This window comes from Paralichthys olivaceus, chromosome 11, assembly GCF_024713975.1.
Source record: "Paralichthys olivaceus isolate ysfri-2021 chromosome 11, ASM2471397v2, whole genome shotgun sequence".
NCBI lineage: Eukaryota > Metazoa > Chordata > Actinopteri > Pleuronectiformes > Paralichthyidae > Paralichthys > Paralichthys olivaceus.
The window spans coordinates 25,519,745-25,545,665 of record NC_091103.1 but is presented as its reverse complement, the minus strand read 5'-3'; the positions used below and the strand labels follow the sequence as shown (position 1 = coordinate 25,545,665).

The 25,921-nt window shown below is 39.7% G+C and overlaps 1 protein-coding gene across 16 annotated transcripts in view; it reads right to left on the bottom strand.

Annotated features, from left to right (window-relative positions):
* Positions 1-25,921, bottom strand: part of nf1a (neurofibromin 1a) — a 186,462-nt gene that overhangs the window by 117,261 nt on the left and 43,280 nt on the right. For 15 of the 16 annotated variants that reach the window (XM_020088252.2, XM_020088255.2, XM_020088257.2 and 12 more), the window contains exons 4-7: positions 7,849-8,039; positions 6,987-7,093; positions 6,676-6,743; positions 4,329-4,404 (exon numbers count right to left, since the gene is read on the bottom strand). In XM_020088252.2, the coding sequence (XP_019943811.1) occupies positions 4,329-4,404; positions 6,676-6,743; positions 6,987-7,093; positions 7,849-8,039 (442 nt within the window). Of the gene's footprint in view, positions 1-4,328; positions 4,405-6,675; positions 6,744-6,986; positions 7,094-7,848; positions 8,040-12,379; positions 12,537-25,921 lie in introns of all 16 variants that reach the window. The other variant, XM_069534939.1, reaches the window with a different exon arrangement.

The following is a 25,921-nucleotide window of genomic DNA, read 5'->3' as shown; positions in this document are numbered from 1 at the left end:
CGTGTTCGGATACCCAGCTCCACTAAGTCCACTTACAGTGTTAATTCAGGGTCTTTTCCTATATGTTTGGAGCGTGAAAAGTACTTTTTTTATTTTATTTTATTATTTTTTACAGTTTTCAGTGGCTAAATCAGTAATTTAGATCCTCTCTCGTGTCTGTCATTTGCGCTTTGCCAACTGCATCAAACCAAACAGAGCACGTTGCCATCTCCTCCAGCTCCATACATTTACATTTAAGTTTACAAAGGCTGTTGTTTTTACTCAGACTGAGTTTTTACACGTGACCGATCGCACTGTGTTTGTGTGTGTAGGAGAGAGAGAGAGAGAGAGAGAGAGAGGGGAAAAGAGTGAGCGAGTGGTTGATGAATGCACTGCTCTGGAGAAAGATTTAACTCCTCAATAAAAGTATCATTATGTGATGATCAGTGTTGATATTGTGGCGACAAACAAATCAGCTTTTAAACTGTAGCGAGTCAGAGTCGTCGGCTGAGAGAGAGAGATACGCACGCACACAAACACACACAAACATAGAGTGCAACGAGTGCAGTGTGTGGGTGTGTGTGTGTGTGTGTGTGTGTGTGTGTGTGTGCGCGCTGTTACTTCCCTCTGGATCTAGGATCATAAATAAGCTTAACAATTCTTTTATACAATTGACTGATCATAATGATGAATTTTGGAAAGTATCTGTCCATTTTGCCTCTCTTCTTCTGTCTCTCTCTTAAATTGCACATACCTGCACCTGCTCTCACAGTATTACCTCTGCTACTGCTGGTCATTTCTCTGTCGCCTTTTAAGACCCATATACAGCTCTACCTCTGTTTATACCTCCCCTCACCTGTCCACTCACCACAGACTTACTTTTCAACTCAACTTGCTAGTAAGTGCAAGTATTCTTGACTATGTAGCTCCTCTTAAAACCAAGCACCCCACATCTAAAACTGAGCTGGGGAAAAATGATGCCCTATGTGCCCTGAGACAAGTCTAACAATAGAAAAAAAAAAACTACAGGTATATTGTTATACAGTATATTTAGGACCTCTTTCTCCACTACCAGAAGGTTGTGAGAGCTACAAAAAAAAAGATATCTGTCAGATATTGTTTCAACAGACACCCAACTCCAGTCCTGCAGAGTCCCTGGCATTATGTAAAAACTTCCAAAGATTTTTTTCAATAAAGATTGCTGATATCAGATCGTGCATTACATCCACTCCCCATGACCCATCTGAACCCCCTATATCCTCAGCTGAATTTGACCACTTTCAATTTCTCTTTCTTCTCTGGCCAAGTGGTTGAACAGTTGAAGTCCACAACAGGCTCTCACCACATTGTCCCTGTTGTCTTATTTGAAATGTTTTTGACTTTATCTATAATATATTTATAATCAACAGCTATCTTTTGACTGGGTGTGTTCCTGCTGATTTTAAATACACCATGGGGCAGCCTCTTCTTAAAAAAAAGTAATCTCGATCCCACAGACCTATCTAACTCCAGGCCCAAAAAAACCCTTTCTTTTAAAGGGTACCTCTATCAGCTCCAGCCCTTTTAAGATGAAAATGGTATCACTGTAGTATTTCAGTCTTCTTTTGTTAGTTGTTAATGATCATTTATTAGTTACTGATTCTGGTGATTCTACAATTCTTTTCGACATCGGTGCTACATTTGATACTGTGGATCATGGCATTTTCATCTTTTAAAGTCATCAACTTCCTCAACCCCCTCACACGTGGGGTTTCCCAGGAGTCCATTATTGGCCCTTTTTTCCTATTTTAATATCTACTTTAAAATATATTGCATCATGGTCCTTTGCTATGCAGACAATATAAATATACAGTATATCTGTCAATTAGTTATAAAGCTGTGACCCCAGTTAAGGCCCTAATGGACTGCCAATAATCTATATTAACAAAATTAGAGGTTGTGTTGTTTGGACCACTAGCCCTTTGCTTTCTCATTGTCTCATCTGCACCTAGTAGGGGTGGGCATTCAATTAAACTTTCTTAATCGATCGTTGGGAGACTTAACGATCAATTTTCGATTAATCATTAAAACATTTGTATTAATTGAAATACATTATTTAACTTTTCATATATTAAAAATGCAAGGAAAATACAAAATACAGAGTGTTTTTCCTCGATGAGATCTTTATTACGAGAAGAACAACTCTTGTGGCAGATAAACTGACATTCAATGGTTAAACTTGAAGATGTGCGCTGCGGTGCTCTAAAGCAGAGGAGCCTGCAGCTGCGAGCCGGCGCTCTTAAACACAATTGACCTTTGTTTTTTCCAAAATAATAATAATTAAAAAAATAATCTTAAACAATAACTTAACCAAAACATAATAATACTGTAACTCAAAAACTATCCAAAAGGCACTGAGTCTAAAAAGAGGGTGAGAGAGAGATAGCCTACCTAACAATTAATAAGGCTACTTAACAAAGCCTCATAAAAATAACTAGTAGGCCTAACTCGCATACAACTTCAGCACCAGTCTACTGATTTTTGTTGATAAAGATAAGCATGTTAACATGCTCTGGGGTCAGACGCGACCGCAGCATGGTGACCGTCAGTCTAGCAGCCGAAAACACCCGCTCTGAGGGGACTGATGTTGCCGGGATGCATAGGTACCTCTGCGCATTATTCAATAGTTTATTGACACAGAGTGAATCCTGTAGATGGAGAAGTCTAAGAAGTCAGGAGGAGGAAATAACTTTTCCGGAGCTTCAGTACTGGCGTCACTTTCCTGAACCGGAGTCCACATCATTTATATTTACTGTCTGATTTGATACTGTGGTTTAAAAAATACTCAATTAAAGAAAAAACATGTAACATACACACCTTAAGAATCCTCATGACTTCCAGGCACTGTGTGACAAAAAGGCTTGTTCTTGGTTAAACATCACTGAGGGAGCACCAGTTATTAAAGGGGACGTTTTCTGGTCGAGTCACCTCCATTCATAGAGCGAGCTCTCAGGAAGCTGTTAATAAACTCACACAACCTCAGACGCGACCGCAGCCTGGTGATCGTCAGTCCAGCCGCCGAAAACACCCGCTCTGAGGGGACTGACGTTGCCGGGATACATAGGTACCTCCGTGCATTATTCGAGCATTTTATCGATAAAAAAAAACGCGATCGACGAAAATCTTAACGATCAATTATCAATTGTTCGATTAATCATGCCCATCCCTAGCACCTAGTACAAAGTACTGCAACTGTTTTTAACAGGCACATGCAAGAGAAACCACGTTTCTTTATGATCTTTTAACTTTACACTCACCCACACGACCACTGAGGTCTGCCAATCAGATGCAGGGTCTGGAGTGCAGCATGAAGGAGATCGGGCTTTTGCAGTAGTTGCCCCTCATCTTTGGAACAGTCTGCCTGTCCACATCAAGACTCTGGACACTTTTAAATCTCACTTAAAAAAAATGTTTTACTCCCTGGCTTTTAAACTGGTGAAGACCTTTATTCATGTAATTTTATCTTATTTTACTGTGTTTTGTTTTTAATTTCCTTTTAATTCAGGTCATTCAATGGCTTATTGTTATCTTCTTGGCTGCTTGTTTTATCTTTTTATGCATCTCTGCTATTTTGGTTGTACAGCACATTGGTCAGTCTGTTGTTTTTAAATATTTAGCATCTAAAAATAAATGGCCTATTTCGGAGCTACATATGTGGCTTTCAAACTACAATGACATTTTTAAAATGTAAAAGCGGATATTGAGTCATGGCCATACTAGCAAAAGGGAGTTACAAGAGCTGTGGCTGAGGGGGTGGAGTGGTCATTATCCAACAAGAAGGTCCAATCTCAGTTCAAATGTCCATTGGCAATATACAGAACCCTGAATTTACCATTTAGAAGATGTATACTATACAAATTTTTTAGGCATAAGGCTATCTACAGGCCAAATTTAAATCTTGGTCACAGCATGAGTTTATTACTTAGGCTTTTTCATTTAACAGCTTTAACATGTGTGCCCCAAATCTAGTCAGAATAGCTTGATGATCCTTTTTTATTTTTCAAGAAACTTTGTTACCATGACGATGCAATTCACCATAAAATAGGAAACAGTTTTTTGAAGGGCCTGGCATGCTTGAAAACTCACCAAATTACTTTATTTCAAACTGAATGTGCTGAAGCTGAGAGCCTGAAAATAAAAATACAGAACTGTCCAAATATATGCAGTCTGTGTGAGGTAAAACTACTAGATAATGTAAAACATAAAAATACATTTGTGCGAGCAAATATGGGATTTGATCTGAGTGGATCTTCATTAAAAGAAACAAAACAAATCAAAAGTGTTAGTGAATGTTTTTTCTTGGTTCATACCTGCCATATCGGCCTGTGGTCGCTGATAGAGCATGGTAAACTCATCGGGGTAATTTTCCACCCAGTTCCAAAACGCCTGCAGAGAAAGAAAAGCAGTAGTAGAACAAAGCACATACCAATATAAACGTGTAACAGTATGAGTCCTCACCAGGCCAAAAAATGCTTTTATTAATAACAAAATTAAAAATAACTGGTGAAAGCCAGTGACAAGCTATTTATTTATGTCTATCTGGTTACTTTATTAAGGCTGTTGAGGCCTTTAATCGTAATTCCCTGTTTGATTTGTACAATTGGTCATATTTTAAAGGCTTAGTATGTAGAATTAAGTGGCATCTAGTGGTGAGGTTGCAGCTGAATACCCCTCACCCTCCCTTTCTAAACCTGCAGTAGGCTTCAGTTGTTTTAAAAACTCAAAAAGTCTTTAGTTTGCCCAGTTTGGACTACTGTAAGAAAAATGGCGGCCTCTGTAGAAAGGACCTGATGTAAATGTAAAATATTTAAAAATAAAGTGCCCATTCTAGGGTAAAGAAAACAATAATTATTTAGATGATTTAGATGAAAAACACTAGTGAAAACATCACAAGGATTATTTATATTCAATTTCTGCCAGTGGACCCCTTTCACCTAAATCTTACACACTAGACCTTTATTACGAAACCTTTTTGGAATCATCATATGGGTACATACACGCTCAGTGGACACAGTGAGCTAGTTGAGGTGACGTCAACTCAAGTTGACAGCAACTTATGTTAGTTTAAGTCTAGTAAAAATGTATGCCAATTGATAAGGAACTTTCCTTATCAAACCAATTGTTGTACTCTACTAGCAGTACCACAGTAAATCACAGCAGGAGCAGAGAACGGAGAACAGACAGAAGGACAAAGGAGACACAGGAGAACAGAGGACAGGAGGAAGGACTGATCCTAACTCATGTCACCTATCTAGAAACGTTTGACAATTCTCATGTCAGACTGTACAAATCATGTTTCATAAAGTATGATGTAATGGATTTTTCCACAGTAACTCAAGTTTCTCTTGCTTTATATGTAACAAAGTGAATGTTATTGTGAATTCTTAATTTCCTAATTCCTATTTTTCCCTTTTAATAATTTGCTACATTTTAATAATTAGGTAACACTCATTAAGGTGTGCAACAATTAACAGTGTGAACGAAAGCACAGGGCCACTAGAAAGGCTGGCTAGGACCTTAGCTGCCTACTTTTACACTGGCTTGATCCTTGAGAATAAAAGCAACTAAATAACAAGAGAAGCGCTATTTTTGCAAAGCTCATAGGGCACACAACTAATTTTTATGCAATAAAATATTGCTCTAATTGCATTTAATTATATTGAAGTTTTTTCGCTCATTAGTTTTAGGTTTCTGAGCACCTTTTTTTTTTCTCTTTATGCATCTCACCATTTTTTAGGGTGAGTAAAACCAGGCCTGAAGAAATGTGTGTCTGACATAAGTTTGGGGAAAGAAAGAATGAGAATAAGAGGTTTGACAAAATTAAGACATTCATAGAAAATGAACATATTTACTATTACTAGTAAAACATAGCCAAGTGAGCTGTAGGCGAGGAGCCAGACGAATGATGGATGTGGCTCATATTGCAACCAGCTTCAGATTGAAAAGAGCACCGTCGTATATTTGGTCACTAGAGCTGTGCCTAGCGGCGCAAAATTTTGGAGGTGCCCTCAACACAATTCTCGATGCAGGATAAACCCTGCATGCTACACTCTCTATAACCTGGCAGTAGCACTTCACACACATCTCCCCCAAACTAAATATACACATGTAACCTCAAACACATGTTTACATTTGGGCAGACCTGAGGAAGGACATTAATATCCATGCTAAATAAAATTGGTCTTAAGATTTACCCTTGCTGGGCCACTATTATACAGCTTGCAAATCAGAACACTTATCACCCATACTTGTATGTTCTTTTCTGTGGTTTAAGTAGAATTCCATACAGGTCAAGGCTTTGGCAGATACGTTAAAGTTAGACAGCTTTGAAAGTAGAACATTTTGGTTGACTGTGTCAATTGCCTTCTTCAAATCTAAAAACAAGGCACCAACAACACCAATTCTGCTTTCATTTGCTTAACAAATTGTAGACTGCTCTTTCTGTTGAAAGATGCTTTCGTAAACCAAATTGCAATGGGTGCAGAGGACCCTCACTTACAGCAGACTAGCGGGTCATAGACAAGTCAAGATAGTGTTCTGAACTTCTCACGCAATGTCCAATTACAAGGGTAGTTTGACCCAGGGCTCCAGATGCAAGTGGGTATATATAAAATCTTCTCTGGATTCAAAATTATTACAAGATGGTAGAACAATTACCTTCTCTAAACTGTTGATGACTGCTAGCTGGGCAGGCTTCTTGAGAGCTCTAAACTTCAGTACAGTTTCTGAAAGAAAATAAAAGTTAGAACAAACACAAAATACACACATGCATCACAAACATCAATCTTAGTGTCGTTTTAATTTCTTTCAAATATAACAGGTCAGGATTCAATGGACGGGTATGTTCACCCAGCATTGTTACAATCTAGGATAATTCTCAGTGGTGAACCCCCAAGATCAGCTCTTAGAAAATAAGACTTTCAGTTTTAGCTTGTTAACCTAAACCTGTAAGAACTTCAGAAGCAAACCTTGTAGCAGCCTCTTCAGCTTGGAGCAGTCAACATTGATGTACTGCATCAGCTCTATATCATGAACATCCACATTGTCCTCAGAGCACACTGTCAGCTCCTGGAGCCTAACAAAACACACAAGTACAAATTAATTCTGCTTCACTGGATGTAGTCAACCAAAACAAGAAATTAACTCAAATGTTTTTTAGCCTTCATTTGGAAGTGAACGTTATTAGGTATTCATAAGACAATCCCAGTGGAAAAAATGCAGGTTGCATTTTCATTTCTGTATGGTGGATGTTGCAAAGTTCATTCTGTTCAATCTGATGGGTCCCAACTTCAAAATGAATGGTTGAGTTTGAAAATCTGGATCCAATGTATTTTTTAGCATTTAATTACAGTCTATTATTATCAGCTTATGAAATAAATGATAATTTCAACTTTCAGGACAATACTCTAGTAAATTGTGCTACTGTTGATTGACAGCTCTACTGAAATGGATGGGGGGGTCTCACGAAGAACCGAAAACATCTACATGTGAACAGTATGACTGACACAACGCCAATATTCATTTGTTGTAAATCTCTCCCGATATGTGTAGAAATTAATTATGATTATGTCTTCTCCCACAGTGGATTAATATTTTAGTGCTTCGTGTGCAGACATCTCATCTTTCATTTATGTTTACCCTAACTTGAATGTAGGGTCTTGAAAAATGTGAACAAGAATTCAGCATTTATCTGATAAATGTGAAATGAAAATAAGTATTATGTCGATATAACGTTAATTGGATGTCGAGGATCTGAGAAAGAATCTTTGCAGTTCTCAACGACAGGACAGTGAGCTGTTCTGAAAGACTGGGTTATACTAGGGCAGGTACCTGGTGGAGATACGGCTGAAGACAGCATTGAAGTTGTTGCAGCTCAGAGAGAAAAGGACAGCTGAGGCTGAGGCACGGAGCTCAGCAGCATGCTGGTGGCCGTCACGGTATGTATAGATGAAATGGCAGATCTCTGGAAGAAGCTGTTTGACCAGCATGGTCTCATCCAGACGCAAAGAGTCCTTAGATTGCTGAAGGGAAAGAGAAAAGAGTTGAGGGAGGAGGCCAGTCAGGAAAAAGGCCTTGTCCACTGTCACCTAGCTGTCTCAGTCTTTACTGCAGCTAGCCATGAGACAGGATTTTCCACTTTGAACAGAGCCTTTTACATCTCTGTATAGAAATATGAAATTGTTGTGAACTGCTTGAAGCTACATTAGAGTTAATTCTGGTGACGTCAGTCACATATTATGAGACATTTTCCTTAAATTTAGGTAGGAACCACAGGATCTGGAACAGGACCAATGCACATAAATCATAAAAAGTACCTCATACATAAAGTTGAACTTTCAGGTAGTAAAAATATTTAATCTACTTTATTAAATTGAAGTCCTAAAAACTTTTCTTTGCCACTGAATGTGGTTTCTTGCCAGGAGGGGATGGTAGTGTTGGTCGCTTGTCAAGAGCTTCAGCAATCATTGCATTTACAGGACAAAAGTGACAGTATAATACTCGGGACACAATAACTTCTTCAGGGCAACCAAGGCCAGCTACTTAGCTTAATAACTTGAAATTAGGGATGTCACAGGAACTGATACCTTGGTATCAAGTCTATGCCCAAAAACATCATGGTGGTGTACATTGCACATTGCATGTCGGTTGTCCATCCCCTGCCGCATGTCCGCACTCACTTTGCACGTTGACGGTGGACACCGTCACAGATCAGTGGTTCTTGGGACCCCTGCTTGGGATTTGCTTTGTGTGGGGGGTGCAGCCTTGCAATTGAGTATGTGTATGTGTGTTAGTATACAGTGTGTGTAGCCTCTGCTAGTTTCTTACAGTCATTGAGCTATACCTGATAAGTTATAGATAGATAGATAGATAGATTGCTTAAGTCATCCCCAAAAGGAAATTAGGTCATCATAGCAGTTCGGTATTTGGATACAATAAAAATACAATAGAATAAGATACTGTAGGTAGAAAAAATAAAAACACAGAATAGGACAAGGGCACTTAAAAGGGCACTTAAAATAACTGAAACTGAAATAACTGAAACCTTTCTGCCACTGTTCTGTTTTTTAATGTTACTAGTCTTTTGTTGTTATTTAATACTAGATGGCTACCTAGCCACTGTGTCTGTTGAAGTAAATGGAATTTATTGTTTTGTCTTTTGTCGTGGCATGGAAACGGGTATTGACGGGGAAATTTCAAGGTATCGACAAATAAATTGTTGGTATTGTGACATCCCTACTTTAAATAGAAGCAAACTAGCATTATTGTCCTATAGTTGTTTACCTATCAACCACTGCACTTTTATTCTTTATAAATTTTTTCCAGACTCATTTGAGGTCACCATGAACTTTACTTTTGACCACCAAAATTGAATCACTTTATCTGTGAGGTCAGTGTAAACGTTGACCTCCAAATTCTAATCAGGTCCTTTTCCAACAAAGAACATGTTACAATAGCATGCTGAATTGTATGATACCTTCAGCAACATTGTAAAGGCCAAGAAATATAACCACAATAAATGAAAATTCGGATGACAATATTTTGGGAAAAAATGTTGCATACAAAAAAACAATTCAATAAATTGATAAATCGAACTGCCAAACTTTAACTTCTAATCAGTTCATCCTTGAGTCCTAGTGAATATTCGTACAAAATTTTCAGAAACTCATAGCATTCTGGAGATATTGCATTAATGAGAATGGGATGGACATGTATATTTTTATCAGCTGTATTTGAAATCTGTTGTAATTGTGTATGGCCAATTCTAGGCCTTTGATCCAATGAGTAAATGTGGATGGATGCAACTTTCCATCTCAATAGTATCAGGCACTGGGCTAGTAGTATAGTAAAGGCGATGCAGTCGGCATGCAATTTAAACAGTATGTTAGAGTCCCAGGAAGTGCCAAAGATCACACTAAATGGCTATGGGTCAACAGATATATTTAGATATTCTCTCTTTAAAGATGAGTGACGAGAATTCATGTACTTTAACACAGGACCAGAACATATGGGCATGAGTAGTGGACAATGAGTTGCAACGGATACATAAGGGACTGATGCTGGGAAGCATTTAGAAATGTTTTGTTTGGTCCAATGGGTACGACGCATTGTATGGCGCCATATTGAGGAGATGTGAATTTTTTAAGAAAAACATAATTCATCTGTAATATCTTCCCCTAGATCCTGTCTCCAGTCTGTCTTAATACTAAGGAGAAGTGAGCAAGGTACCTGTGTGAACCTGCTGTACAATATTGAGATTACACCCTTCTTAGAGAGCTTGCTCCAAGAACTTTTTCAACTATTGAAGAAGTATTATTGTTCCAGGTGAAGGAGGAGAGAATGGAGTCTAGTCTGTATCTGTAAGAGGGAGAAAATTGGCTGAGAAAAGCTTAGAATATGAATCTGTCATACAAACACAGAGGTAGAACAACTTGTGTTTCCTTGAATGGAAGAGAGGAAAATTAAAAACATTAATCCTTAATAATTCACACTGAAGATTGAAATTGTAGCCTGAAAGGTCAGGAAATTGTTCAAAGTATATGGAAAACATGTCTGCATAAAGAGGGCATGAGAATCTGCAGGCGGCCAGGCGCACGGATTCTTTTTAGTGTGACACAACATGCTTACGTTACAGGCTATGCGTTCCCTGAAAAGCGGAAGAAGAAGGAAGTGGGCTTTTGGTAATGTGTGTGGACAGTGTTGATGTACAGTACAGAATGGCAGACGCCGGGACCAAAAATAGCGAAGATGAGCAAACGCAGCAAAGTGAAAGTAATAGGAGGGGAGACAGAAGATGTCGAAGGTGTGGGATCATTTTAAATTAGAAGTTAAGGACAACACTGTGGTGTGTGTACATTGCAAGATGGAGCTGGCGTACCATAGCAGCACGACTTCAATGCTGCAGCACCTCAAAAGATAACACCCATTTAACAACATGAGCGGATGACCTGAGACAAGGTAAATTCAACATTAAATCCATGATGTGATAAACCTTAACGTTACTAACGTTGCATTAGTCCAAGGAACATTGTTGTTATTAATTATCACTAACATTAAGCAGTGGTGGAATGTAACTAAGTAACTTATTGTAGGATTAAGACATTTAGCCTTTAAAATATATTTTAAGTAATTATTATTTTCACCTCTTTTTCAGTAAACCATCACAGCCTCTTATGGACAAGTTTCTGCAAAAAGCAAGAGCCTGCACCCCTGCAAAAACAGCTGTACTGACAGACAGCATTTTAAATATGCTGGTCACAGACATGCGCCCACTGAGCATGGTGGACGATGGCGGATTTAAGGCGATGATTTCCACTTTTCATCCCAATTATGAACTTCCATCAAGAACCTTCTTCACAAAACAGTTGCAAGAAAAGTATGACGACATCAAAGAGGAGATGAAGAAAGCCCTGCAAGAGACTGACAGCATGGCACTCACAACTGATATCTGGAAGAGCGTTGCAACAGAGGCTTATATGGGGTTGACGTGCCACTATCTGAAGAATTGGAAAATGGTGTCCCACTGCCTGATAACAATGCCCCTGGAAGAGAGACACACAGCTGTAAATATTGCAGAATGGATTGAGGATGTAATTGCCAAATTCAACATTGCACCAGAGAAAATCAAGACTGTCGTCCATGACAATGGTGCTAATGTCGTAGCAGCAGCAAAGATTTTGCATGAAAAGCATGGATAGGCATCGGTGAAATGTGCAGGACACACCCTCAACTTGGTTGTGCAAAACTCTCTGAAAAGTCAACAGGCTATCTCCAAGTGTGTGGCTGCTGCAAGGAGCCTTGTTGAACACTTTAAGAAGAGTGAACTGGCATGCACAAAGTTGAGGGTCAAACAGAAGCAAATGGGTACCAAGGAGAACATGCTGGTGCAAGATGTCTGCACACGCTGGAACAGCACCTATGCCATGTTTTCCAGGCTGCAAGAACAGATATGGCCAGTGACTGCTACACTGTCTGACCCAGCAGTGACCCAGAGAGGGAAACACTACCTGGATCTCAACACTGACCAGTGGAGCCTGATTGAGGAGCTGAACCAGGTCCTTGAGCCCTTTAACTCAGCCACAGTGTTTATGAGTGGACAACAATATGTCACACTGCCTGCACTTCCACATATTGTGCACAAAATTAAGAAATAACTCCAGAATTCAGATCTTGAGTCGCTACCTGTGAAGTCATTCCAGGCTCATGCGACAGAACTGGTCACAGAAAGATGGAAAGACTTAACGGAGTTCAAACCTGAATCTCCAAACATCACCTTGCTTGCTGCTGCTCTAGATCCCAGGTTTCGAAAACTGAAGTTCTGGCCTGCTGACCAATCATTCAGGGTCAAAAGCATAGTACATACCATGGCGGGACTTGCTGCAAGTGGAAATGGAGCATCCAGCACAGCAGAGGACTCCCCACTAGCAGCACACGGTGGCAAGATGACCACGTCGTTCCTTGACTCGGACTCCACCACCAGTGATGAAGAACAAGATGAGGAGCAGCTGTCAAATGAAGCTCTACAGAAGGAGATAAGTACAAATAATGTTTTATTTTGTTTTTCTTGATGTATTTTGGAGAACAGCCCCTGACCAAGAAGAATAATCCGCTGACATGGTGGAAAGCAAATGCACCACGCTATCCAACACTGGCGAAGCTGGCAAAGTCCCTGCTGTGTATTCCGGCCACATCCACACCATCAGAGCGTTTGTTTTCAGCAGCAGGTAACATTGCTTCAAAGAAGAGGGCAAGCCTCAGCCCTGAGCATGTAGATATGCTCACCGTCCTTTACTGCAACCACATGCTCCTAATGGCTTGCAAACACAAGTCAAGAGAGACTGTAAAGGGGGTGTAAGACTCTTGTTCCAAGTCCCGGTCCACAGCCAAGCAGTTCTGTTGAAACGTAATGGTTCTGATTCTGAATGTGAAGTTGCACAATTTAACACAATTTTAAGGCAGTGTTTAAGAATCTGTATTTTTTATTTTTATTTTTGATAGTTAGAAAAAATAAGTGGGAAACAATTTTATTTATTTTTATTTAATTTTGTGTCCCAGGAAATGTTAAGTTTGAAGTAATTGTATTTATTTTCATTGGAAAATTTGAATGAAACGGTTTACTACTTTGCATAATATGTATAATAAATAAATGTCGCTTACTCGATTAATCAATGGAATAATCAATAGAATACTCGATTAGCAAAATAATCGATAGCTGCAGCCCTAAGTAGCAATAGCGTATACGTAAATGTAAAGCATGAATGGCGCCGAGGATGGCTGCCGTGTCTCGAGCTCTTCACCAACTTCTCATTTCTAGTGTCGTTCTGTAGTACTTTTTCTGTTTATTTTAAATTTTTTTGTTAACATGCAACAACTTTTACTCATCAGGTCGCTGGCAAACAGCAAAAAACCACCACGACCAGCAGACAACAACAATGGCGAGTATCCGTGGTTACCTGTTGGCGCTTTACCTGGGGGGCGCAGGAGACAAAGACGGCGAGGATCCCTGGCCGGGGTCCTAGTCAGACTGAGGAAACGCAAAAACCGGCCTCCTCTACCGAGCTTACTTCTGGCAAATTTCCAATCCCTGGATAATAAGCTGGATGAACTCCGAAGCAGGATGGCATTTCAACGGGACATTAAGAACTGTAACGTAATGGTTTTCACAGAGACTTGGCTTGACCCCTCGATCCAGGACGCCGCCATTGTCCCGCACGGATTCTCTATTCATCGCCAGGACCGGACAATAAACTCAGGGAAGAGTAAGGGAGGGGGTGTCTGCTTTATGATCAACAACAACTGGTGCTCAGATGTGGAGATAATTTCTTCGGACTGTTCTCCCCGCTTATAGCACATCATGATCAGATGCCGGCCTTTTTACCTGCCGAGGGAGTTTACATCTGTGGTTCTAACAGCAGTGTATGTGCCGCCGCACGCTGACAACAACACAGCGCTGGAGGAGCTGTACAGAGTTATCGACAGGACAGAGACTTCAAGGCCGGAGGCTGCCTTTATTGTGGCCGGGGATTTTAACAGCGCCAACATGAGGAAAGTCCTGCCAAAATACTATCAGCACGTCAGCTGCCCCATGCGCGGTGGAAATACACTGGACCATGTTTATTCTCCTTTCCACAATGGATACAAAGCCCTCCCCCGTCTCCCCCCGCAGTTCAGCTGGCAGAGGTGTTCACAGACATCTTCAACAAGTCACTGCTCCAGTCTATAGTCCCCACTTGTTTCAAAGAGTCCACCATCATTCCGGTCCCTAAAAAGACAAAGACCATCTGCCTCAACGACTACTGCCCAGTTGCACTCACCCCCATCATCATGAAGTGCTTTGAGCGGTTAATCAAACAGTTCATCACCTCCTCCCTCCCCGACTCACTGAACCCCCTGCAGTTTGCTTACAGGGAGAACAGGTCCACAGCCAACGCCATCACCCTCACCCTCCACACTGCCCTCTCCCACCTGGACCAGAGGAACACGTATGTGAGGATGCTGTTCATTGACTACAGTTCAGCATTCAACACTATTAAGCCCTCCAAGCTCGTCATCAAGCTCAGGGACCTCGGGCTCAACAGCGCCCTCTGTGACTGGATCCTGAACTTCCTGACGGGCAGATGCCAGGCAGTTCGGATGGGGAACATCACATCCTCCAGCTGGGACCCTCAACACCGGAGCCCCCCAGGGTTGGTGCTCAGCCCTCTCCTCTACTCCCTGTTCACGCACGACTGCGTGGCCACATACAGCTCCAATACTATCATCAAGTTTGCTGACGACACCACCGTCATCGGCCTGATCACAGACGGTGACGAGACGGCCTACAGAGAGGAGGTCAGAGCCCTGACATCTTGGTGCCAGGACAACAACCTCCATCTCAACGTCAGCAAAACCAATGAGCTGATTGTGGATTATAGGAAGAAGCAGAAAAATGGACACGCCCCCCTCACCATCGATGGGACTCCTGTGGAGAGAGTCAGCAGCTTCAGGTTCCTCGGGGTTCACATCACTGAGGACCTGACATGGACCCATCACACCAGGGTTATCACAAAGACAGCTCGTCAGCGGCTCTTCTTCCTCCGCAGGCTGCGGAGGTTCAACAGGATACTTCTACAGATGCACCATCGAGAGTATCCTGACCGGCTGCATCACGGCCTGGTACGGCAGTTGCACCGCCCTCAACCGTAAGACTCTACAGAGGGTGGTGAAAACTGCTCAGCACATCACCAGGACGGAGCTACCATCCATGGAGGACCTCTACACCAAGCGTTGTAGGAAGGATACAGGATACTAAAAGACCCCCATCACCCCAGCAACAAACTGTTCTGTCTGCTGCCATCTGGCAGACGGTACCGCAGCATCCGGACCAAGACCACAAGACTCAGGGACAGTTTATCCCACAGGCTATAAGACTGTTGAACTCCTGAGCTCTGTGAAAGTCACTACATCTGTTTATAGCAACATATTCATTTACACATTATAATATTCATACACACAAAGAACTATATTTATTTATTTAGTCTATAATAATTCTCATTCTGCTACATCTTTCTATTCATCATATTTCTAAGCTACATAAAAATATAATGAGTCCAATAATTCATATCTGTTCATACCTCCCCATAACTGCTGCTAAATCATGACTGTTTTTAATTCACCTTAGCACCTTATAATGTTTTATTATAATGTTTATTGGCACCTTTTAATGTTTTATTTTATTTTTTGCACTAGTTAATGAAATTTGTACTTTCTTGTTTATTTGCACTAGTGTATTGGTATTTTTGTATTTTTAGTTACTCTTATTTTATTATTTTTTTCTGACACTATCACATGTTGAGCTGCCTGGGATTTAAGATTTTCATTGCCAACATGTACGCTGTATTTGTTGTGCAGATGACAAATAAAACCTTTGAACCTTTGAAACTTTACGTGTTAGAGAAGAAGTCTAGTCTTAGTATCTGGCCCAGTATTAGACTTTTTATCTCCAACATTTAATGGCGAGCCAGCCAGCAGAGACAGAGCACCTGAGGAACCTCAACCGGAGCGGACCAACCTGCATCTCAGAACATCAGTGATTACAAAACTCAGAGGTGAGCAGAGCCTATTTTTCTTTTTTCTGCAATATACTGACTGTGTGCAGGATTCCACCCAGGTAAGAAGAATCAGAATTACTTTTCTTTAAAAGAATCTATATAACATTACTGACACAAATTGATCTCAATACAAAACCCTACTAAAAACTAAAAATCACTCGCAAGGTAAAAATAAATGCAGAACATATCTGATGTATGATCAGCGTGCTGGATATGATGAACACCATGACGTGGAGAGAATGGATGAGTTCCTACTGAATTTGTGCATTGCATGTCGGAGGACTGCATGCTTTGTGTTTGCTGGGGAATTGGTTTGGTTAACAATACAAGCCACTGAACAAAGTAAAGCACTGAATGGGAATAATTAGATAAAAAGAAGGATAAGAATAGGTGAAAACGGTGTGGACCACACTCATAGTTGTTTAAAAAAAAAGACAAGAAAATAATTTAGCACCTGCAGATACCGCCTTTAACCACTGTAGTTCTTCAGCTGAGTGCTGGGACATTCCAGTGAGGGCAAGGACTGCACAGGTAGGGGGGTCGCTAAGGGAGCCTTTTTGGACAGTGACAAACTGGTACTATAGCACATCGCTGAGGAAAGCGACACTGGCCAGAAAAGTGTATATGGTGCATGTAAATACTGAAAAATAATAAACAAGTGTACTGACTGTGTAAATAAGTGGTGTTAAGTCTGTTAAAGAACAATGTGCTAAAGTTGTAATTTATAAAACATATGTAACTATAAATAAATAAATTATAGTTAATGGATGTGGGGAATAGAAATGAGGACGGGATAACATCACCACAACACTTTGATAGTAGCGTAAGATTAGGGATGTCACGATATGAAATTTTGGTGCCAGATTATTGTCAGAGGAAATATCACGGTTTCATGACTTTCTTGATTATTGATTCTATGGAAGGAAAATTTCACAACAAACAATATATAGCGAATAATATTGCTAATGAACTAAAATATTTATTATTATCATCAACAATACCCAGTTAGTTTTTATAGTGTAACGTTTGGTTATTTAAAGGTACAGTTTGTAGAATTTTGTGATATCTAGTGATGAAATTGCATGTTGCAGCTGAACACCCGTCACCTCACCTTCTGCTTCCAAACCAAATGAAAAAGAACGTGTGGTAGCCTTTAATTGTCATAAAAACTCAAAAGGTGTTTAGTTTGTCCAGCCCGGACTAATGTAAAAAACATGGCAGCCTCCGTAGAGAGGGTCCCCTCCATGTAAATATAAAGTATTTAAATATAAAGGGCCTTTTCTGGGGTAAAGAAAACTACTTCATTCATACAATTCAGATGAAATTAACTAATGAAAACATCATGAGAATTATTCTACATTAAATTTCTGCCAATAGTTCCCTTTCACCTAAATCTTACACACTGGACCTCTAAAAGTAATTTATGTAATCTATTTTATTTGGTTGCCTTATTGTGGAAGGTTGGTCATTGAATTTGTGTTTCCTGTCATCATAAGTAGTGTATCTGTGTGGGACTTTTATTGTGAAGTGTCACCGAATGAAGTTGTTCTCTTTTGGGAGCGAAGTATTGACTAGTTGTGAAAAAGTAAACAGGTATACTGTCCTCATTAAAGCCACATCCTTCATGTCCTTATTATACTATTACTACCTCCAGTATAGGTGAATTAAACTCCTGGCTACATTTAAAATGGATAATAGGAAGAGAAAGAGAGAGCGACAGAGAGAAAGGTGTGTGTCAGCCACTCCTATCACTCTAGGAAATTAAATACTGATGTTGTTTACCTTACATATATTTTTTGTGTGAAAATTACAATGACTTTTTTAGTTTCTACATTTAAAATAAGCAGGTTAATTTGTATCAAAATAATAGTAAGAAATGTCAAGGCTACAAAATACCTCAGATTTGAATGACATAATCTCTTTACTTCCGATCTACTAGTAGTACTTAAACACAACATTCTGCGGGCTCACACATGCACAGTACATCCAAGACTAACTTGACTTTCAAACTACGCCACTCTTGCTCTGTGTGCCATGAGGAAGTGACCTTCCACCAAGTTTTTGGTAAGTACAACTTTTTTTTTACTTCATATTACGCAATGAAACGGTACATTTGTGACATCCCATGAAATATTTAATCAGTTTTATGCACTTGGCCGTATACTTTGTTATCGCTAGCTTAATTCATACAGCTAGCTCATGTTTGTTACCAGCACAGCAGTCTAACAGTTGCCATGCCTCCTATGAAGATTTGGTGTCTTGTAGGGCTGGGCGATAAGGACCAAAATTCATATCCTGATAATTTTTAGCTGAATAATTTCATATGTCTATTAATAATGGCCCGCCGGTAAATCGCACTCCCACCACTCATACTACAAATCCCACAATGCACGGCAACAGCTGACACAGGTCAAGACCTGTGCACCACCTCTAACCCCACTGCTTCCGTTGTTTATTGACACACTAATCAGTGGTCCAGTGTTTCCAACTTAGTGACTTTGTCGCTATATTTAGCGACTTTTCAGACCCTCTAGCGATTTGTTTTTTCACAAAAAGGCGACTAGCAACAAATCTAGTGACTTTTTCTGGCGTTATTGGAGACTTTTGGAGACTGCAGTTACTGTCCTCAGCAGCAGAAGGTGTTGCCGTGAGCTCCTCCCCCATCCCAGAGCACTGACAGGCTGTCAGTCTCATAGTAGCCTCGTGCAGCAGAGAGGAGACCCATACACTCCACTCCGCGTCCACTCTACAAATGGTTTTAGCTAACCACCGAAGAGTTCATAGCTCATAACCCTGCACACCTCCTGTGATCATAGCCGTAATTCGGATCTAGCTCCTTCTGAGCATAATGACATTTTGGTTCGGGAGTGGCGGCACGGTAGTCACATGACCGCGCTACACCAATACGATCCCGCCCTGGTTTACAACAAGGGATGTAAATGTTTCTTCACTGTCACACGAAAATAAATCACTGCATTTGACTCGCACAGTCTCAGTCAAAAGTGTTAGTCAAATGACAACTGCAGATCATTGACACTCATCTCTTTCTCTCTGTTTTAGGCTATGGATGTGGAGATGCAAGCAGTGTCCTGAAAGTGTATCTACGAGGTACCAGTTACTAAAACACTATAAGCTGAAGCAAGTGTCTCTGAACATAATTACCCATGCACATACTATGACTGCCCATGCTCATTAAAAACATGGAATGCTCTTAAAACCCATTTGAGTCGATGTCATGCAAGTTGTGGTGCAAGAAGTTCTGAACTAGTGATATTTGCATGCCTTTTATGTCCTGGAAGTGAAATATTATCCAGTAAATAGTACTTTTCTCATATCAACAACCATCTAAAACGTTATGAAACAGTTTCTTGTATGTTTCAGAATTGTTATTTCAGACTAACATATATGCTACTTTCAAATCTCACAAGAGTAGGAAGCATGGGAATAGTACAGTAAAATAATTTAAACTTGATATAATGAAAGGTGGTAACGTGAATGGGGAGTGTCAACTGTCTGAGGAACATTTGACTGATGTTGGGGAAATTGCCTGTGACTCAGATTGTCTTAATTTGATTGAAGGTGTGTCAAATGAGAATTTGCAAGACAGTAATTAAAAAAAATTGGCTTCTGTACTTTTGAAATTAGAAACTTTATCACATGTACCGAGTTCAGCCATTGATGAATTACTTGAAGAGCTACATTTCATATTTGCCTCTGCTGCAGTGCCAGTTTCACACAATACAGCTGCTGACATTTTTAAAAGCACAGTCTTCAAGTTAATCAGTCTATAATAGATGAACTCAGCTTCAACATTTCTACCATTAATCCTTTGGTAAGAGCTATAGCTAACGGAGGTACGCTAGCATCAGCCTTTAAACGTGAACAGTACTAAGAGGAACATTTTAAAGTTGTGGAACCTGTTGAGTATGTGCTAGAGGCAAGGTCCAATAAAACATTTCAGTATGTTCCCTTACTGAAGTCTCTTCAGCAACTACTGGGGCGGAAAGATATAGTTGATAAGTTGGTTGATAATCATACAGCCTGTTCTGCAGATCCACACAGATATACATGTTTTTAAGATGGTGAGTATCACAAAAACAACCACTTTTTTTCATGTGAGGATTTAAGGATTTCCCTGTTTGTATATTGATGACTTTGAAGTTTGCAATCCTTTGGGCACATCGCGCAAGAAACACAAACTTTGTGCAGTCTATTGGATTTTAGGTAACTCGCCTCCTGGTAGTAGCTTAGCTCTCTCCTAAATTTATCTTGCACTGTTGTGAAAAAGTGATCATGTTAAAGCTCATGGTTATGGCAAAATCTTTGAGCCTCTGTTGCATGATATTGTGACTTTGAAGAAGCAAGGGCTGTTTGTTCCACAGCTGGGGTCATTTATTAAGGGCACAGTACAGTGTGTTGTTGCTGATAATCTGGGAGCTCATGGGCTAGCTGGGTTTGTGGAGAGTTTCTCAGGCAAATATTTCTGTCGATTTTGTACAGCTCACCTTTGTGACATTCAGCACCAAGAAGTAAAGTCAGGAGTATTTGAAGGCAGAACTAAGGATATTCTTCAGCTTCATGTGAAAACAGCTCAAGAAAAAGGGTTAAGCTGCTTTGGTGTAAAAAACTCTTGTGTTTTAACTGACAGCCCCTTTCACTTTAATGTGACAAGTGGTTACCCACCAGATATTGTCCATGATCTGTTTGAGGGCATAGTTCCTGTAGAACTAGCACGGTGCCTTGATGTGCTTTTATCGGAAAAGCTGTTTACTCTTGGGGATAAAACTAACCACCCTCATCTTTTACCCAAAACCTTTCAGAGGAAACGTACAATAGGTGGCAATGCCCACGAAAATTGGTGTCTCCTTAGATTGCTCCCTTTAATTGTTGTAAAACTTGTTTGCAATGATGAACCTGCTTGGCAAGTGATTTTGGAGTTAAAGGATATAGCAGAATTGGTTGTTGCCCCTGTTCATGGTTTAGAATCAATTCCATACTGTATAGAGCACAGAAAAAGTTATCAGGAACTTTTTCCTGATCAAAGGTTGTTACCTAAACATCATTTTCTGGAACATTAATCCAGAAATGATTAAGCGTTTTGTCCCCTTGTGTCATTATGGACTAAGCGATTTGAGGTCAAACACAGCTTTTTTAAGCAGGTTGCTAGGCATATACAAAAACTTCAGGAATGTTCTTCTGTCATTGGCAATAAAACATCAGCTAATGGTTGCCTATAATTTGCTTTGTCCTGACAAAGAAAAGTCTTCCTTGGATGTTGTGCAAGTCTCAAAAGTCCCTATCGATGTCCTTAATGAAGATGTTGTGAACACACTGAAATCACTACTGTAAACCTTGCCCAAACTGTGAGTGGTCTAAAATACAAAAAGGTATGATAGTTGTGCATGGGTCATGTGGTGGTCTGCCAGAATTCTCAGAAATCATTCAGATGTGCATTATGAAACATGATTTGAGTTTCATCATTAAAAAATTTAACTCATGGTACACAGAGCACTATCGTGCCTTTGAGTTGCGTCCAACAAGAGAGTTTGCAGTGGTTGATTTGAAGGAGCTTGCTGACCAGCATCCTTTGGCTGACTACAAAGTTAGATCTCTACAAATGGTGACTTTAAAAAGATTTGTACAAATTAAAGGCTTGAACTTTCTTATGTGTCAGTCCATAATAATACTTAGTTACTGGTGTAACTAAATAAAGTTTCATAATGCTGAAAGTCATGAAGCTGATGAAAAGTTTATTTATTTAGTTATTTTAAGAATTTAAAGTGATTTCTGAAGCTATCGCAAAAATCATTACGGAGAGATATTCTATAAATTTGATTTTAAAGCAGAAGGGAAAGGGCAGGAAGGAGATGTAAAATGAATGAAGAAAAATTGGCAGAGGATGAAAGAAAAAATTCATAGATTTTAGATTTTTTACATTTTATAAAAATGTACTGCTTTTGTCATTTCAGAAATATGACAATATTCCAAAGAAATGTTTTTTTAGAATGAACACATGATGGCTGTGATGCTGAGCGTTATACTTGGAGTTGACAATTCATCAAAGTTAACTCTGCCCACTGGGATACCAGATTCAGTCGATGTCCTTAAAGAAGAGATCAGAAGAAACTTCAGTATGTCTGGAAATTTCAGACTGTAGTATAGAGATATTGAATTTGATAATGAGTTTGTAAACTTGACACAAACTGCAGAAATCAAAGACAAGAACACAGTTAGTTATTTACCTTCCAAGTGAGTCAGACACAACCACTCACCTTCCAGCACTGCAAGGGTTAGATGACAGTTCGTTGTCTCCAACATCAGACACAGACATACTTTCCTCCCCTGAATCTACATCTTCAGGTTCTTCCCTTAGATCACAGCCATGGCTCTCAAATTCCAAATAACTCAGTTCAGTTATGAGGTACAGATTCAGTTAGAGAGAGCCAACCAAGCCTTCTTCAACAATGGCACTCTTCTAAGTCCAAGTTCCAAGCTTAAGTCAGACATACTTGAAGGACTGGCATCAGAAATTGTCAAATACAAAGTTTATCCTTCAAGTGCTGAATTCGATGATGTGGCTCTAGCTATGATAACACATATCCCTGTTTAAAGGAGCAAGGATCAGTGACTGGATTCTATGGATGGAAAATAAGTTTGAAATACAAAATGGCAAACTACCGCACAAGACTAAGAAACATAGGCTGCCCAGAGTTGAGTATCAATTCTGTAAAAGCGAGGGGCCATGAGTCAAAGTCCAAACCAGGTTAAGAGGCCAAGGAAGGCAGAGGTCAACTTCTGTCCTGATTACCCAGCAGGTGAAACAAAAGAAACTCTTGAAGAGGAAAGGCAAGCTCTGAAGTTAGAGATGGCAAAGAAGAACAACCAACAGTTAATCAAGACAAAAATGGAAAAAACCTTTGCCTACAGAAGACAAGAAGTCATTGAAGATAGGCCCTTCATAGCAGATTTCAAGAACAGATGGCCAGCTCTGTTTATTGAGAATCAGGTAACATGTTATTAACCTTTTGTATTTTATTTTCAAATATTGTACATGTATTGAAGAAAAATGGATTTGAGTGTCAGTTTAGGTCTAATTCTCATTAAATCCGGTGAAATGACAGAAGAGGGGAAAGTTGTAATCTTCCACAAATGGTTGTTTTACCTATGCACAGTACACATGAATGTACATAAATCACAACCCACACTTGGGATTGTCAGCCAAAACCAGGCTGATGTTTACCTCCCTGCAATGTGATAATTTGAAACTGATGTGAGATAATTTCTAGTTTAATAATTGAAGTTTCAATAGGTTTTCAGATAAATGAAGCGTTCACCCGCATCACCACAGTCCCCCTGCTCTCAACCTTTATGGCCCAGCTTGATCATTACTCCAGTGAGCTAAAGATGGTGTTCAATAAGAAGGGCAGGACAGCAGGACACCATATCAGACTGATCATGGAAGCCATGGACAAGGTATGTGTTTTGTATGAGTTTGTGTGGGCTCTGACCCTTGGGGGTTTGAGATTTGCTGTTAATATAATTAACCCTTTTTAACGCCTTAAAAGGTCCTTCGGCCAAAACGTGGCTCCTTCTCAAAAACTGCTATAAAAATAGTATATATTAATGTTGTTTTCTACTTTAGACAAGTCAGTCTTTTAGAACTACTTCAGCCTGAAATATACATATCAAATATTAATTATATATTTTTAGTTTTTAACCCTTTAAATGCCAGTATGTTTATATAGGTCTGCTGTTTTTTTGTCCAAAAAAAACTAAAATAATTTCCATAAAATTAATTTCAATGAGTATTGGCTAATTATTATTATTAGGCCCTGAGATGGGTCAATGATTGGCAGCAACATTGATTTTGGTGCATTATTACTTTTTTGGCAGTGGCGGATTAAAGTTAAAGTTGATAAACTAGCCTAATCTAATCTAGCATTTTGTCAGTCAGCAGCAGCGTAAGGATGGACAGCGGGTCCCTGATACGTGCAGCAGCATCCTGTGTTGGTCCCGGGATCAAACCTCTGTCTGCTGGGACGTAGCGCAGCGTCTCGTTGTTTGTGGTAGACCACACTATCTTGCCATTTTTGGAAGTCCATCCTTCTGCTTCTTCCACTTCCCCTTCATCTTCAGATGAATCTTCAGTTGAAGATGAGCTGGACTCCAGCTGATCTGTCTCTACCTCCGAGCCGCCCTCAGTGTCGCCGTCAGAATCGGACAAATATAAAAATTACAAATTGAAAGCCAGTGGTCCAAAATGAAATACAAACAAACGTGGGATCAAAAATTGTGGTTCTAATGGGTTTCAATGGGGCAGATTTTGGCTCTAGGAACTATTAAGGCGGTTTTTGAGTTGCTTAGCCATTTTAGGCTTAATTAAAGTACTGAGATGACAATTAAAAATGTAAATATCTTCTGGCAAATTTGAGCTATATTCATTCAACACAGCCAAAATGGCTTAAAAAATAAACAACAGGGTGGCACGAAATGTCCCCAGGATGCCTTAAGGGTTAAGCTTTTTGTACTCATGTATTCCTGAAACTATGTTGTTGGTCTCCCACAGAATCCAGGGATTGAAGTAAGACGAGAATGTACACTAAAATCCTTATGTGTCTACTTAAATGAAGATCCTGACAGTTGTGACACTGTTTATCAATCACAGCCAAAGTGATATAGAAAATATGTATATAGTCAGTGTATATTCATTGTTGGTTATGGGTTTTTTCAGGGATTTACTGAATATAAGAAAATTTAGACAATCACCAGGCTAATACTTCTGTATGTGCAAATGTACAAATAATACACTCACAGATAATTAATACTCTGTCTTTCTGCCATTTTTAGGATACTGATACCAATGCAGTGAATGAAATGGAGGAAGTGGTTTTGTGTGTCTACATTGTCCGACATGAGGGAGCAGGCGATACAGATCCACCTGAGGATGTTGGCATCATCGTTGAAGGATGCACAGTGATGCAATATCTGGGTGATGTGGCAAATAGGTGTGCAGTCCTGTTCGGCTTGATCTACAGTTTGAACTTGAGCTATCCTAAGGAACTGCGATACACATTTGAATTTTTTCAAAAAGTGTTGATGGGACTGGATAAGAACAAACTCTCCACTAAGGTGCAGGTTCTCAAAAACAAACTGCACGAATTAACTCAACTAAAGTGAAAGTTGCACCGATGTTGACTCTATTTGGGGCAGAGAAAAAAACTCTCTTGAATTTTTGTTGATGATGTTTCATTTGCATGTTTCACTGCAATGTTTGTAGTGATGGATTTGGATTCCATTAAGGTGGAAGTCCTCAAAATACAAAATGTCTAAGTAAAAAAAAGTACAGTATACAACGCTAGACCTTTTGGTGCTTACCTGGGCAGAGGATTTGAAAAAACAACAACAGGATTTTGGACTAATGCTGGACAATAATACAAGCAGCCTGAACACAGTTTTGGTTGCCATTTCAAGTGAACATGTATCATTGTATACTTTCTTCTTCAAACTCTCTGAAGGCTTCATACAAGGTTTCTGGCCTTATTAATGAAAGGTTTTCATTAATAATTTAGTGGGCATTAATTGCCAGGGTGTGAATCATCCCCTGGCTACACTGTAAAACAACATACACATCATATATGTAGGCTGGTTTCATTTATTTCAGGTCAACTTCAGTTTTTTGATGATTATCTTGACACCTTTTTCAAAACTCACAGTCATAAGAGCTGTTAAAGGTAAAGTTACGTGACTAAAAATGTTGAGTTGGATGAATGCTGTAGAGGTATTCATTGAACTCATCAAATAACTCTTCAAAAAAA